Genomic DNA, 17,737 nt, shown 5'->3' with positions numbered 1-17,737 from the left:
AAAACCATTTGTACCACATAACACACATTTCGTAAGACCGTCTCGCCATCTTCTTGTTAAAAGCCCTTCTCCTTTTCAAAGAGATAATAAATGCAAAAAAAGTGTAGGGAAGAAAGAAATGTCTTGGAATATCGAAGTGACATGATGGCGCCATCTGTCAAGTTAGGGAAGAAGTACTTTTCAAATCCAAGAAAGTTACAATATTGGAACAACCAAAGTTATGTTCTTTGAGTTTCAAGAACATAACTATTACTACTCAAGTAACAATATTTACAATTATAGCCTCTAGGAAAATATAATAATAGGACAGCTAGAGCGATGAAGCAAAAGAGCATTTGATGCGGCACAAGGCGACACATATACCCAGCCCTCGTGCCAGCGGAATTAACCAATGATGGTTAAAATTCCCGACCCTGCCGGGAAACGACTCCGTAACCCCTGTGACCCAAGGCTAGCACGCTAACCATTTAGCCATGGAGCCGGACTATGCTGTTATAAATGGAGTACAACTCTGTTAAAGGCAGCAAAAATAAATAAATAAATAAATAAATAAATAAATAAATAAATAAATAAATAAATAAATAATCTGCCTCTGTGGTGTAGTGGTTAGTGTAATTAGCTTCCACCCCCGGACATGAGCACGCTGAGAGACTGGGAATGGAACATGGGAAGATAAAGTATCCAAATTCAAGTATCTCGGAGAGTGGATACAGTTCAATGTCCTTGATAATGAAGCGAATAAGTGTAACATCAAGAAATGGAATTAGCTTACAAACCCGCGCAAAACGTATATAGCAAAACATCATTGTCGATAAGAACAAAATTAAGAGACTATAACACCGTAATAAGGCCAGAAGCATTGTATGCATCAGAATGTCTAAGACACAACAGAAAATCAGAAGGTGAGGGGATGAGGAAGATAGAAAGGAACATTTTACGTAAGATATTAGGTTCTACGAAGACAGGTGACATCTCTAAGAAAAGAAGGAATGAAGAACTGTACAAAGATATTAATGCACTGATCGACGAAATGAGAGAGAGACGACTGAAGTTTGCTGGCCACGTTGATCGGATGAGTAACGGCAGATTGGCTAAGGAGATAATGGGAGTACACGAGAAAATGCAAGAGCACAACAACTTGGACGAAAGAAGTTATCAAAGTTTTAACCGAATAGGTCTAAACACCGAAGGCATGTTGGACAGAAACAAATTTCGGAAAATAGTTGACGGACACTGGGAATTTCAGAAACAAGAGATGCAACAACGAAATTTGACAGACGGACAGAGCGAGGCTAGAAGTCAAAATATGAATAGGTTTCGGGAGCATAAGAGACAGGAAACTCAGAAGCATAAGCTAAGCGTGGTCGATAAAAGGTCGAAACAAATGTAAAATAATACCGTAATAATAATAATAATAATAATAATAATAATAATAATAATAATAATAATAATAATAATAATAATAATAATAATACCAAGCTCCATAGCTGCAGTCGCTTAAGTGCGGTCAGTATCCAGGATTCCGGAGATAGTGCGGAAAAACCATCTTCAGGGCTTCCGACAGTGGGGTTCGAACCCACTATCTCTCAGATGCAAGCTCGCAGCTGCGCGCCCCTAACTGCACGGCCAAATCTCCCGGTTCCCCCGGCGTTAAACGGGGATGGAACCTGCTACCTTTGGCTCAGAAAGTCAACGCTCTAGTATTTGGGCTAATCAAATAGTGTAAATAATTATAATCACGCATATCTCTTTGGCCTGTGCGCTCTCAGAGGTACTGTAACTGTTATTTGATCTTGTAAAACTGAGTACAGAAAACTATCCAGCCGGTCGAATTCATTACGACGTGTGATTCAGACCTACATATGCTTAATATCTTTTAACCATGTCATTGGTTGAATTGACAAATATAGATGAACTTTTGAGTCAGAGGGTTATATGAGCATTTCTTTGCTGTCTTGTTTACCATGGTCGGCACGCTGCTGTGTCCACAAGCTGTCAAGTCGTCATCGAGATTAACATGACAGGGGCCGCTGCCTCATAAATAGAAGTCCAAATCTCTTTTGCCCAGTCTGGTGAGTGAGATATTCAGTGGACCTTTATAATGCCACTGACAAGCGGTGGCACAAGAGAGTATAATTAAATTCAATACAATCTCCCTTCAGTTTGGTTTGACGTGGTTTTTGTTAGCTTTCTCTGGACAAATATCTACTAATTTAGAAAAGTAAATGGTAATATAGAATTCTTGATCTTACACAGGGCTATTTCAGACGGCCACGGTAACAACAAAGGATGAAAGAGAAGATATTATTTGAATACATTTTAAATTGTAGATCAGATGACATGTTTACTTTACAGTTATTACGAGAAAGATGGACCCATTCAGCTTTATACCATATTTCATCAAAGAGAGTAATTATCCAGGGCATATTTAACCAGTCGCTATTGAAGGACTGGTAAAACAATGACGAAGGCATTGATAATAATTTGATTTCCGCTGAGAAATATGTTAACTTGTGGCAGTGTTTCCCTCTAAGGTACTGGTTTAATATTACATAAAGACTGCGTAGCTGAGACTACAAAGGCGTCTTTAGTTCACCCGGAATAACATAGATTCGATCCCCCGTCTTCTTCTCGTTGAAATGCCTACCCGTTATCAGATATTGGCAGACCAGTCTTGTCTTCGTTTACTGGAGTTCGGAACCGTTCACTGGATGACGTCTGAAACTACTTTTTTTGAGACATGAAATCTGTCGTTTTCCAGGTCAACGTCTACCGACCATTCCCCTTGAAGTACTAGTTGAAGGACCTCGTACTTCTCGGAATGTCTCAACTCATAACCCAGGTATTCCAGTTTCCTTTTCTAAATTGTTTTTATTACTTCTGGGCCTGTTAAAATTCTTCTTGATACTTCACAGTTTGATGTATGGTCAGTCCAAAAATCTATATAAATAAAACCGGAACGTCCGTATATCTGTAGATTGATTATTTTCACGAAATTTTCTTTCAGGTATCCGTTTAAGGTGTAATAACGATCATCTATTTATTGTCTAGTTTTGGCTTCCGTTTGAGTTCTTATATCTGAAAACCTACTGGATATATTTCAACCCCGCTTCATATTTAGAATTCATCCATCCAAAGGTAGGTTTCCATGAATGGACTGGGGGTCTATAGGAAGTCCGAGACAGTGATTTTATTCTCCCACAAAATATACATTAGCAACCTTAACAGAAATCTGACAAGATTAATAGGAATCTATTTGTAAACTTTCTTCTCATGTGCACTTTGTCGATAGGAGAAATAATAAGGGAGATATTATTAATGAGATGTTTGCAGTCTAAGCCCTAGCGGACATAGCCCCAAATCGGGAGCACGTAGAGCCGATTTTTATAATCGGAAAACTACTGAACATATTTTCACCAAGCTTCATATTTAGAATCAACATATCAAATTGTAGGTTTCAAAGATAATACCTATCAAAATCTACGAATGGACTGGGGTTAATAGGAAGACTGAAACAGTGCTTTAACTCTCCCACAAAATATACAAGATCAACATTAATGGAAATATACCGAACTTATGGAAATCTATTTCAAAATATCCTTTTGTCAAGTACAATTTTTCGATAGGGTGTAATAAGGGAGATGTTATTTACGGAATGTTTTACAGACTAAGTCCTAGAAAACAGCCCAAACGCGGGTGCGCGTAGTGCTGATATCTTATAATTGAAAAAAATACTGGACATATTTAAACAAAACTTCATATTTAGAATCCACTTATCCAGAGGTACTGTTTAGGATTTACCACTGTAAATACCTTAAATGGGCAGGCCATTGAGATAGATAATTTGTGGGTTGTGCCATATTCGCCCTTTTTATCCAGAGCCTCTCAAACCCACATCAATGTTGAGTATTGTAGTAGTGTGAAATCAGTCAAGTATATCTTCAAAAATGTAAATGAGTTCAGTGACAATGATGAAGTTCTAAAGTAATAGGCCTGCAGGTATATCACCACGTCTGAAGCTCTGTGGTGGTTTCTCGTATTCCCCATTCATGAAAGGTATGGGGCGGGTTCATTTGGATGTTCATCTGGATAACGTTTAGTTATGTTGTTTAGGAATGTTGTTCCTAATCGACAGAACACCACTTTAATGGCAATTTTCATACTTTTTCTAATTTATAATTTTCTCAGGTGACTATTATATGAAGAAGTTCCGTCTTTCTACACTGTCAACAGGCAGCTGGGCATATTTCACAGAAGGAAGCGAGGAATATACATAGAAGGCTTACCAGGGATAAAGAAGAAACCTGTTAGTGGACGATAGTATGCAGTGCACCAAATGTAAGCAGAATGCTACTATTTACATCACTTGTTGTGCATTGTAGAGCCCTGCACGGATGCGAATAAACGTGTATGTAAAATATATGGCAAAGCAGATAATTTTGCTGATAATTTGTAAATAATTAACTTTATTGATATTCACTCAGGTACACTCCTAAATTTGCATGTGGTTAGGCGACCCTTGACACTTATACGGGAGAATGGTGATATTTAAAGAGACTTGAGACCATAAAGCCGTAAATATGACCTAACCTTAACTGGCTCCTGCTCACAATTAGTGGAAGGAACCAAGGTTTCGAAGGGGAACTACTCAATATGTCGGTAGTTATCGCGAGAGGAAAACTCTCATAAATGTGTGACTGTAGGTAGTCGGGTGCCAAGTATCAGACCTATTGTATTATGTTAACGTATCAATACGTTCAGTGAAATACAGTTAAAAATTCGTAGTTACAGTATCTGCGGATAACAATTCGGATATAATAATAATTTCGTGTGGCTATTTCTAGCCGAGTGCAGCCCTTGTAAGGCAGACCGTCCGATGAGGGTGGGCGGCATCTGCCATGTGTGGGTAACTGCGTGTTGTTGTGGTGGAGGATAGTGTTATGTGTGGTGTGTGAGTTGCAGGGATGTTGGGGACAGCACAAACACCCAGCCCCCGGGCCACTGGAATTAACCAATTAAGGTTAAAATCCCCGTCCCGACCGGGAATCGAACCCGGGACCTTCTGGGCCGAAGACCAGTACGCTGACCATTCAGCCAACGAGTCGGACACAATTCGGATAATAATGCGGGTGCAGATGTGGAGTGGATGTGGATGATATTTTATGTATCCGCGTTGGGCTCTAGAGTATTGCGAAAGTCCCTCCTTCTCTGACCTCAGGACTATAAATGGCATCCTTCATCCCGCCTACCAAAGTGCCAGCAAAGTTCTGGGTCTCCTGGAAGATGAATCTCACTGGGACTCTGTTGTGAGATACCATCCGTTTCTCGTAGTCCATTAAAGCTACGACAGCTTTCCGCAGTTATTTTAGTACGCTGTTCTCCAACTGAATCATTACATCAGTGGGACAATTACAAGGAAAGCATAGCCGGCGACATTCGAAGATACTGACACTGTGGGAATGCAGAACATAAATACTGAAACCTTCAATTATCGGAAGCCATTACTTTACCGATAGGTGGTCAACAGTTGAGTAATTACAGAATTCCTTCTCCTGACATTGTGGAACGCTTGAATTTAAGTTATCTCAGAAATATGGGCTACAGTAGAAGTAACACGGCGAACACCGTTCTCCATAATGTGCCGAAACTGACCGATGAGCAGTGCTCAATTTACCGAGAGGAGCAAACAGCAGCAAGATGTTTTTACATTCATACCGCTGGTTGTTCGGGCAAGACGTTCCTAACCAATTTGTTACTTGCTAAATTCAGAGGAGATGGCAAGATATCTGTCGCGCTTACATCCACCGGAATCGCCTCAACTCTTGTACACACGAAATCGTTAGTATCTCTTGGCCAGAAATATTCATTTCAGGCAAGAAATCAGTACAGCTCTCAGAACCACCCAGTACCTGCTTACACACTCTCTCTTATTGGTCACAACCATTAGAAGCGTTAACATATGCACACATTCGAAGAGTGAGGGGAGGTGGAGAAAACGAATAACACGAGGAGGAGAAGGTACCTGCTTCCCCGCCTGCCCACACGTCCTGCTGGCTCGACAATGCCTCCTTCAAGGCAACAGACGTAATATGTATGTCAACTCCTTGAGGGTCAAATTCTCCAGTTTCTTTTTAATTCTTGTGTGCGAGGTCTGGCTGAAATGTTAAGCGGTCTCGACTGTGACTTCATTATCAAATTGCATTGCGTTCAACCACTGTAAGAAAGAATGACCCTTATTTTCATCAATATAGACCCTGTTAAATTCTTCTACTACTACTACTACTCTACTAATTGTTATCCTCAAAAGCCAAAGTAAAAATAACCTGGCATTAAATAATTATGATTATCAGAGACGCAAAGGCGTTTGGAAAACCGTACCTATGAAGTTATTGTCAGTGCTGATCAAACAATTAAATGCCATATACTGGGTGCGATTACATCGTGCACACTTCATCGAAATTAAATTACAGTTAATTAATTGTTTTCCTTGATCAGGAAAAGCTGGAATAGCCAGAATGTTTAACCGTAGAAACATCTTGATCAGTTCCCGAATAAATGGGGTTGGGAGTGGCCTCTGAGTCCACAATGTCGCAAGCCACACCTCCTGGAAGACGAACACATGTGACGTTGCCTTGGTTATTTCTCCTTCATCCTCATGGTTGGCCAAAATCTTCGCCCAATCATTACCTGTTTCCTTTTCCACCCGGAATTCTTGTGATCGCGATTGTACAAGGAGTTATGATAGCCCATTCCATGTTTAAATTGACAATTGTCGTCGACAACACTGTCGCACCAGTCTGCAATATATCGAAAGGTCGAAATCAGTAGCGTAGCCGGGATCAGCCGATGGGGGGAGTTACAGTTACAAAATGCTGATGGAACATAATGTAGGGGGGTGTGTGGTGACCACATATATGACCTGTCATTATAACAACACTGATACAAGTGAGTTACGTTGATATTCAGATTGCAGTATACTAGAAAATCTTACATTAAAATATAGAACAGGAACAATATAATCAAGGTCAACAGTTTTACAGCGAATTGTATGTTCAGTTTACAAACTCAAAGCCAAATTTCGAGGCTTCTTAGACAACGCACTCAACAGATCTGTTGGTTTTACAATTATGTCTCTGAATTCTGGTTTAGAATATTGTTCATTGTCAGTTTTTGTTCATTTCCCTTTTGTAAAAAAATATCAATCAATCAATCAATCAATCAATCAATCAATCAATCAATCAATCAATCAATCAATCAATCAATCAATCAATCAATCAATCAATCAATCAATCAATCAATCAATCAATCAATCAATCAATCAATCAATCAATCAATCAATCAATCAATCAATCAATCAATCAATCAATCAATCAATCAATCAATCAATCAATCAATCAATCAATCAATCAATCAATCAATCAATCAATCAATCAATCAATCAATCAATCAATCAATCAATCAATCAATCAATCAATCAATCAATCAATCAATCAATCAATCAATCAATCAATCAATCAATCAATCAATCAATCAATCAATCAATCAATCAATCAATCAATCAATCAATCAATCAATCCTGATCTGCATTTAGGGCAGTCGCCCAGGTGGCAGATTCCCTATCTGTTGCTTTCCTAGACTTTTCCTAAATGATTTCAGAGAAATTGGAAATTTATTGAACATCACCCTTGGTAAGTTATTCCAATCCCTAACTCCCCTTCCTATAAATGAATATTTGCCCCAGTTTGTCCTCTTGAATTCCAACTTTATCTTCATATTGTGATCTTTCCTACTTTTATAATCGCCACTCAAACTTATTCGTCTACTAATGTCATCCCACGCCATCTCTCCGCTGACAGCTCGGAACATACCACTTAGTCGAGCAGCTCTTCTTCTTTCTCTCAGTTCTTCCCAACTCAAACATTGCAACATTTTTGTAACGCTACTCTTTTGTCGGAAATCACCCAGAACAAATCAAGCTGCTTTTCTTTGGATTTTTTCTAGTTCTTGAATCAGGTAATCCTGGTGAGGGTCCCATACACTGGAACCATACTCTAGTTGGGGTCTTACCAGAGACTTATATGCCCCCTCCTTTACATCCTTACTACAACCCCTAAACACCCTCATAACCATGTGCAGAGATCTGTACCCTTTATTTACAATCCCATTTATGTGATTACCCCAATGAAGATCTTTCCTTATATTAACACCTAGATACTTACAATGATCCCCAAAAGGAACTTTCACCCCATCAACGCAGTAATTAAAACTGAGAGGACTTTTCCTATTTGTGAAACTCACAACCTGACTTTTAACCCCGTTTATCAACATACTATTGCCTGATGTCCATCTCACAACATTTTCGAGGTCACGCTGCAGTTGCTCACAATCTTGTAACTTATTTATAACTCTATAGAGAATAACATCATCCGCAATAAGCCTTACCTCCGATTCCACTCCTTTACTCATATCATTTATGTATATAAGAAAACATAAAGGTCCGATAATACTGCCTTGAGGAATTCCCCTCTTAATTTTTACAGGGTCAGATAAAGCTTCACCTACTCTAATTCTCTGAGATCTATTTTCTAGAAATATAGCAACCCATTCAATCACTCTTTTGTCTAGTCCAATTGCACTCATTTTTGCCAGTAGTCTCCCATGATCCACCCTATCAAATGCTTTAGACAGGTCAATCGTGATACAGTCCATTTGACCTCCAGAATCCAAGATATCTGCTATATCTTGCTGGAATCCTATAAGTTGAGCTTCAGTGGAATAACCTTTCCTAAAACCGAACTGCCTTCTATCGAACCAGTTATTTATTTCACAAACATGTCTAATATAATCAGAAAGAATGCCTTCCCAAAGCTTACATACAATGCATGTCAAACTTACTGGCCTGTAATTTTCAGCTTTAGGTCTATCACGCTTTCCTTTATACACAGGGGCTACTATAGCAACTCTCCATTCATCTGGTATAGCTCCTCCGACCAAACAATAATCAAATAAGTACTTCAGATATGGTACTATATCCCAACCCATTGTCTTTAGTATATCCCCAGAAATCTGATCAATTCCAGCCGCCTTTCTAGTTTTCAACTTTTGTATCTTATTGTAAATGTCATTGTTATCATATGTAAGTTTTATAACTTCTTTGGCCTTAGTCTCCTCCTCTATCTCGACATTATCCTTGTAACCAACAATCTTTACATACTGCTGACAGAATACTTCTGCCTTTTGAAGATCCTCACATACACACTCCCCTTGATAATTAATTATTCCTGGAATGCCCTTCCTGGAACCTATTTCTGTCTTAAAATACCTATACATACCCTTCCATTTTTCACTAAAATTCGTATGACTGCCAATTATGCTTGCCATCATGTTATCCTTAGCTGCCTTCTTTGCTAGATTCAATTTTCTAGTAAGTTCCTTCAATTTCTCCTTACTTCCACAGCCATTTCTAACCTATTTCTTTCCAGTCTGCACCTCCTCCTTAGTCTCTTTATTTCTCTATTATAATAAGGTGGGTCTTTACCATTCCTTACCACCCTTAATGGTACAAACCTGTTTTCGCATTCCTCAACAATTTCTTTAAACCCATCCCAGAGTCTGTTTACATTTTTATTTACCGTTTTCCACCGATCATAATTACTTTTTAGAAACTCTTTATCAGCCATATGGTACTGCCTAACAGTCCTACATTTAAGACCCTCCTTTCTATCACATTTACTTTTAACTACCACAAAAACAGCTTCATGATCACTAATACCATCTATTACTTCAGTTTCCCTATAGAGCTCATCTGGTTTTATCAGCACGACATCCAGTATATTTTTCCCTCTGGTTGGTTCCATTACTTTCTGAATCAGCTGTCCTTCCCATATTAACTTATTTGCCATTTGTTGGTCATGCTTCCTGTCGTTCGCATTTCCTTCCCAATTGACATCTGGCAAATTCAGATCTCCCGCTACAATCACATTTCTTTCCATGTCGTTACCCACATAGCTGACTATCCTATCAAATAATTCCGAATACGCGTCAGTGCTACCCTTTCCCGATCTGTACACTCTAAATATATCAAGTTACCTATTATCTTTAGAAATGAGCCTTACGCCTAGAATTTCATGTGTCTCATCTTTAACTTTTTCGTAGCTTACAAATTCTTCTTTCACCAGAATGAACACTCCCCCTCCCACCCTTCCTATCTGTACGATACACACTCCAGTGCCGCGAGAAAATTTCTGCATCCATTATATCATTTCTCAGCCATGATTCAACTCCTATTACAATAACTGGTAAATATATATCTATTAAATTACTTAATTCTATTCCTTTCCTTACAATACTTCTACAGTTCAACACTAACAATTTTATGTCATCCCTACTTGATTTCCAGTTCCCTGTTCCCTTCTCACCGCTGGGGGGTCTAACCCCCAGAAACCTCCCCACCCAGACTACGCCCATGTCCGTAATACAGCAAAGGTTTTACTGGACTAGGTGCTGATTATATGAGATGAGTGCACAATGCCTTACAAAATTATATATAGAAGCAGTTGACAGAACGCTCCGAGATACTGGCAATCGCAACATAATTTTGGTGCAGTAACAGTCCTCTTCTCTGGTAACTTTCTAAACTTTGCATATTGTCACCAACGGAATCAGAGAAAACGAAATTAATGCCTCTCTGAAAAGATCAGCTCAATACTATTCATTCATATGTGCTCTTTCAATCGAAATATAGGAGTTGATCTTGGAGGTAATCCCAACAGCACATGATTTTCCTATATACTTGTATATATCGGCAATGGAATGATGGAAGGAAGTCATGGAATGATTACCATCAAGGCAGTAATGAAGCTTTCATTGTCACACATGATTTGAGACTTAGTTTGGACTAATAAAATGATTAAACATAAGAATGTAAAACCCCGTGTGGGTGGGGGACACAGACGTACAATACACCCACGGTATCTCCTACCTGTCGTAAGAGGTGACTAAATGGGGCGACGAAGGGATGATGACACTGACACCAATAGTCCACGCAGCCGAGTGACTACCTTCCCGCCTTGCTGGGATACACACGATGGTACTAACCACAGGCAACGCCTGGACCCGTGGTGTTCCTGACAAAAGGGCGCTACTCCTAGGTAACGTAGATCCATGGTGTTCCTCACATAGTGGTACTAATCGCAAGTAACGTCAACCCATAGTGTTCCTCACGTAATGGCGCTGTATTATCTGTGTTTAGTACCACCATGCGCGGAACACCATGCGTCTACGTTACCTGTGATTAGTGCCACTAGAAGAGGAATACTATGGTTTTGCTTAACCAATGGTTAGTACTATTATGAGGGGCGGTGACCTGGATTCTTGACCCCGTTTAATAACATGCATCATCTAAAAAAAGAAGGCATTGTGAGTTGGATCTACTGATGTTTTGGATTCACGGTATTTTTTCACCGTCATTCATTTCATATTTTCGTCAGTGGATAAATTTTGAAGTTTTGATTATCGTTTCATTTCGTCGCACCTCGTACCATTAGGGGCCGATGACCTACCTGTTAGGCCCCTTTAAACAGCAAACACCACCATCATCAATAAAGAAGTAAACATTATTTCAACACAATTTACCGAATTGAAAGAACGATGACAATTTTTTAATATTTTGTGTGCCAGGGTAGCCTACCTTTTCAGGCGTATTGAGCAGCTCGAGGAGCACCGCAACGAAGGCCTCGATGGTCATCTGTCTGGCAGCGTATTCCTCCTGGTAGTAGCACAGCGTGGAGAACTCGCTCTTTTTGAGCACTACTCGAGCCTTCTCGTCCACCATTTGCAGCGCGGGCGAACGGGCCAGCCGTAGTCCGCGACTCCTGGAACAGACGGCATCACTTAGCGCAGTGTCCGTCAACTGATTTGCACTGTGCTTTTCCCGCGCCCGCTCATTTGTCCTGAAATAGAAAGAGAACGGTCATGGAACAGATGTTACAATCAGTGGCTCTGTCTGGATGGTCAAGGCAATTTTAACGTACACCTTAATACAGTGTAATGTTAACTCAATTAATGTACAAGTTTTCCTCATACAAATCATTATCACAGGATTTTATTAATTTTAAAATGTTATTCTTTTTGTGTTCATTAATTGACACTACTTCTGATAGTCATTTTTAAATCATGACGCTATTCTGCACATGTTGACCTCAAGCTTTAATTCAAAATACTGTAGGAGAAGCATGTAATCCTTAATATTATATGGCTGTAATATCGTGACCTCGTGTATGTGGGGCTATCCCCTTTCTCCATTCACCATCCCTGAATTATACCTACAATTTGTGGAAAATAAATAATAATAAAATACTAAATAATATGGAATCCGAACTACAGGTACGTGACTCATCATTTCTAAAATCCCCGTGTGTTGCCTGATATTAACAGCGACCGCCTTGATGAGAATACAGCTACAATACCAATCAAATATAATGCCCTTCAAGTACAGAAATCAATCACATGTTAAACTATAAATATTTGATGAGAATTAAAGAAATAGTGTAACAGTAGATTATGGAAGACGAACGTATTAGAATTGCTGGTTCACTGACGGAATTATCATATTCTGCAGACCGTCTTTCATTCAGCATTTTCAACATAGCTACACGTTATTTCTGTTCGTAATGTTCATATTCATTAACATGATGCGAATAATGTCTGTTGATGGAATTTTTTGATAATATGGAGAAATTTTCCTCAAATATTTGGCCTTGTCACTAAAAAAACTACCAGGCTGGAAAAAGTTGAAGATTTCGAAGGTCATTCTCACACTTAAATAATAATGTTATTTGCTTTACGTCCCACTAACTATTTTCACGATTTTCGGAGACGTCGAGGTGCTGGAATTTAGTCCCGCAGAGGTTCTTCACTTGCTAGTAAATATACCGACACGAGGCTGACGTAGCTGAGCAACTTCAAATACCACCGAACTGAGTCAGGATCGAAGCTGCCAAGTTGGAGTTAGAAGGCCACTGCCTCAACCGTGTGAGCCACTCAGCCCGGTACCTTGCAGTCAGTATCCCTCCTACAGAGTATTCAACACTTGATATAATAGAACAGGCATGAGCCATCTCTGTCAACTCATAACAACTCCAGCATGAATTCTTTCGCAAATCACTCGCCCACTAACATGGGAATTCTTTCAGTTAGGCGAGACGAATTTTCGTTAAACTTAGTTTCCTCATCAAATCAAGTATGGTAAATTTAGTGGAAATTATCATTTTGCCACCAAATCGATACAAGCGACATGATTGTGTGCCAGTGGGAGCTTATTTGTCGTAGTACGGGACATTTTATTTGCAAAATCGCCATTCTGAGCTTTAGATTTTAATGCTGAATCTCCGGAACCGCTACTCGCAAAAGTTACATTTCATACGATTGTTTTACTCTAACAATTATGATTATTTTTATAAAACCTCACGATATTTAGAATTTCTCAATCATGAAACTATCATATTTTTATTGAGCGCCTTGTTTTAAATAAATTCAAATCATATTCCACCTCGGAATATTCTTACTCGACATGGCAATCCTGCCGTAAATAGAGAAACGCAAGTTTTTGAACATGTCCTTACTATTATTTGCCTTTTGAATTTGTACTCTGTTAAAATTAAATTTAATAATAACAATAATAATAATAATAATAATAATAATAATAATAATAATAATAACAATAATAATAATAATAATAATAATAATCTTTCTTTCTTAATCCGTTTGCCCTCCAGGGACTTCCTCGGACTCAGCGAGGGATCCCACCTCTATTGCCTCAAGGGCAGTGTCCTGGAGCGTGAGACATTGGGTCGGGGGATAAAACTGGGATGGAGGACCAGTACCTAATCCAGGTGGTCACAACTGCTATGCTAAACAGGGGCCTTGTGGGGGATGGGAAGATTAGAAGGGATATACAAGGAAGAGGGAAGGGGCGGCCGTGGCCTTAAGGTAGGTACCATCCCGGCATTTGCTTGGAGGAGAAATGGGAAACCACGGAAAACCACTTCGAGGATTGCTGAGGTGGTAATAGAAACCCTCTCTACTTTGGTGACCTCCCGAGGCTGTGTGGACCCCGTTTCAGCCCTCGTACCACTTTTCAAATTTCGTGGCAGAGCCACCAGGAAACTAACCCTGGCCTCCAGGGGTGGCAGCTAATCAGACTAACCACCACGCACAGAGGCGGTATAATAATATTAATAATAATAATAATAATAATAATAATAATAATAATAATAATAATAATAATAATAATAATAATAATAATAATAATAATAATAATAACAGCTCGTTAGCGATCAGTGTAATAGTCCGTATGATTTGAGGTAGACTCTTCTGATATAATTCTGATATACCTGGTGAATCAGCTGCCCCTATTTATTAGGATTTATGCAACCCGCAGTGTACATTTTCACGTAAATCGACTACATCTCCCAGGCGGTTCAACAATAATATGTTCTTGTGTACGTATATGTCTTGAAATACTGTATTCGTTGCTGGCAAACCACTAATAAAGAGATAATACTGAATGAGCTTATAGAGTTGTGCTACGCGTAAGATCCACGTTGTTGAGAAATTGAATTTATAGTGAAATGTTACGCGCTGGGCTGAGTGGCTCAGACGGTTGAGGCGCTGGTCTTCTTACCCAACTTGGCAGATTCAATCCTGGCTCGGTGCGATGGTATTTGAAGGTGCTCAAATACGTCAGTTTCGTGTCGGCATATTTACTGACACATAAAAAAACTCCTGCGGGACTAAATTCCGGCACCTCGGTGTCCCCGAAGACTGTAAATGTAGTTAGTGGGACGTAAAACAAATAACATTATTATTATTATTATTATTATTATTATTATTATCATTATTATTATTATTATTATTATTATTATTATTATTATTATTATTATTATTATGAAATATTACGTTATAAGGACAGCTGCAAGTTATTTCTCCGTGGTGCTGTCATTAACGGCCAATGATGAATCTTATGGAGACATTTACTGCAGAGATACATGCATAAAACCACCATGGAACAGCGAAAAGGCTTGTCAGCACCAGGGTGAAAGAGAACATTAGATCGGTAAAGAATGTCGCTCTATCGTCTTCCGCGGAGAATGCCATAAGCCAGTCTGCCATAGCAGAACATTTGTACAGTACAGACCATGAAATCCTCTCTGACCAGGCGAAGGTCATCGCGCCTGTAAAAGACTTCTGTGCTCGAATGGTAAGCCATAGAGATAGAGCTGTGCCCAAATAACATCAACAGGGAAGACGGCTTCAAATACATGGAGACCTGTACTGCAGAAATACATGCATAAAACCAGCGGAACAGCGGATCGCACTCACGAAACCATCGACAGAGGGCGGTGAATCACAGCACAACGATCCTTGAGTCCAATTTGTGGGATAGGCCGTGGATAGTACGGTCATGACTTCCACGTTTCCTTGAATTTCTTTGCTCACTGTCGGAGCAGAACTTAACATGCTCTGATGAAGCCAATGCAATTTGGCTGAAAGCTCGGCTTCATTAAATAAATATAGTGGTTTTAATCCAGTATTCAATTATTTAATTACTTTAATTTTATGCATTTATTTCAATCCTATGTGAGCCGGAGAAATTAAGACCAACAGTGAAATGAAATGCATTGGCGTATGGCTTTTATGTCGAGTGTGTCCGAGGACATGTTCGACTCGCCAGGTGCAGGTCTTCTGATTTGACCCCCATAGGAGACCTGCCCGTCATGAGGAGGATGAAATGATCATGAAGATGGCATGTACACCCAGCCCCCGTGCCGGCGAAATTAACCAGTGATGGTTAAAATTCCCGACCCTGCTAGGAATCGAACCCGGGACCTCTGTGACCAAAGGCCAGCACGCCAACCATTTAGCCATGGAGCCGGACTGCTATGTGCTGGTGTGCGGGATATTCTCAATTTCATTAGGCACAGTTTCTTGGTAAGCAGACGTCATTATTTCAAGCAACCCAAAACTTTGGAACGTATCCGAAACCGGTAGTTTTTAGTCCAGGAAATGTTTCTTGTTGCAAGCATTGCGGTTTTTATGCATTATGTCTTGCTTCTTCACAGAAAATGTATCATATTCACGTACTCATCACGTGCAAGAAACTATGACTCGAATATTCAGGCACTACTCTAGCCCTTGCTTATCCTTACGGTCGCCTCGGTATGAAGCGAATGATTATGCTACTACGCTCCCCATTACATATCTGCCTCAGCAGGTCAGATATAGACTGTAGAAGTCATGATCCTCAGTTCACAGGGTTGATTCTTGGTGAGGTATTTGATTTTTGGAGGACGGAAAATATAAATCTGCATAGTATTTATAATTTTTCGCCTAAAAGACTCTCTAGAGGTCTCACGTGAAGTTGCCGTTCTGTGTTTACTACCTGTGAGATCGCTGATCTGTATTTACAGTTTTCTTTTCTACAAGTTCCTTTACGTCGCATCGACACAGATAAGTCTTATGGCGACGATGGGATAGGAAAGGGCTGGGAGTAGGAAGGAAGCGCCATAGCCTTAAGTAAGGTACTGCCCCAGCATTTGCCTCGTGTGAAAATAGGTAACCTCGGAAAACCATCATAAGGCCTGCCGAGAGTGGGGTTCGAACCCACTATCCCCCGGATGCAAGCTCACAGATGCACCCCCCTAACCGCTTTTACAAATATGAGATCGCTGATCTGAATGTACACGTTTTTCTACATTTTTGACAGAATATAAGTTTTTCACTGAATTGTACAACATATTGTTCCGAGAATGAATGCACGCCTTCAATTTCGGCATTGTATCACCTATCATTTAAGTTATGTCCTGTTAATATGTAAGTGGTCTAAGTTATTCATGACTGACGAGCATTCGAGTCAAATGTATTGCTTCATTTCATAGATAAACGATTCCCCTTCGAAGGGAGAGGGAATAGGTCAACACATAGAGTTAAAATCATGATGCAATACATTTACAAGGGAAATTAATTCACGTTGTGTTTTCATTAATATGTACAGTTATGAAATGTATTGTCAGACTAAGTTGAAACATTCGAATAAAGATGATGACAATTTATGCATTCATAGTGGAATTTTTGATACCAAGAATTTACCGCACAATTATTGACAACATTCATTTACACAAAAATATTAATTTACATAAGAATTCGTTCGCTACTCATAATTATTGTGCCGGAATGAGTGGCCCAGACGGTTGCGGCGCTGGTCTTCTGAACAAACCTTGTAGGTTCGGCCCTCGCTCAGTCCAGTGGTATTTAAAGATGCTCAAACACGTCACCCTCGTACCAGTAGATTTACTGGTACGTAAAGGAGCTCCTACGGGAATAAATTACGGCACCTTGCCATCTCCGCAAACCGCAAAAGTACAGTAGTTAGTGGGACGCAAAGCAAATGACATTATTATAATTATTGTCATAGCATACTAAGCACTACTACATAGACGGTAGTGAGTGAGACGTAGCAATCTATGTGAAGCCACGAGATTTGCACCAATTCTACAAGTCTGAAACCCGGCAGCCGAGATCACACGGTTAGTAATGTAACAGTGATATAGGCTGTATAAATTATTATTACCCACTATAGTGCGTCGGTGACCGTTCGTTACGTAATTTACGCATCTACGCGCTAACGTCTCGATATTCAAGGACTGTATGGATATCTGAGATAGATTTGTTAAGAGTT

At 39.6% G+C, this 17,737-nt stretch overlaps 1 protein-coding gene across 1 annotated transcript in view; it reads right to left on the bottom strand.

Moving 5' to 3' along the window:
* Positions 1 to 17,737, bottom strand: part of LOC136872163 (whirlin) — a 1,631,916-nt gene that overhangs the window by 610,977 nt on the left and 1,003,202 nt on the right. The window contains 1 exon segment of the mRNA XM_068227352.1: positions 11,690 to 11,870. Within this exon segment, the coding sequence (XP_068083453.1) occupies positions 11,690 to 11,870 (181 nt within the window).

The sequence above is a fragment of the Anabrus simplex genome, chromosome 4 (assembly GCF_040414725.1).
Source record: "Anabrus simplex isolate iqAnaSimp1 chromosome 4, ASM4041472v1, whole genome shotgun sequence".
In the NCBI taxonomy this organism is placed as follows: domain Eukaryota; kingdom Metazoa; phylum Arthropoda; class Insecta; order Orthoptera; family Tettigoniidae; genus Anabrus; species Anabrus simplex.
The sequence above is the reverse complement of the archived record's forward strand: the minus strand, read 5'-3'. Positions and strand labels throughout refer to the sequence as shown.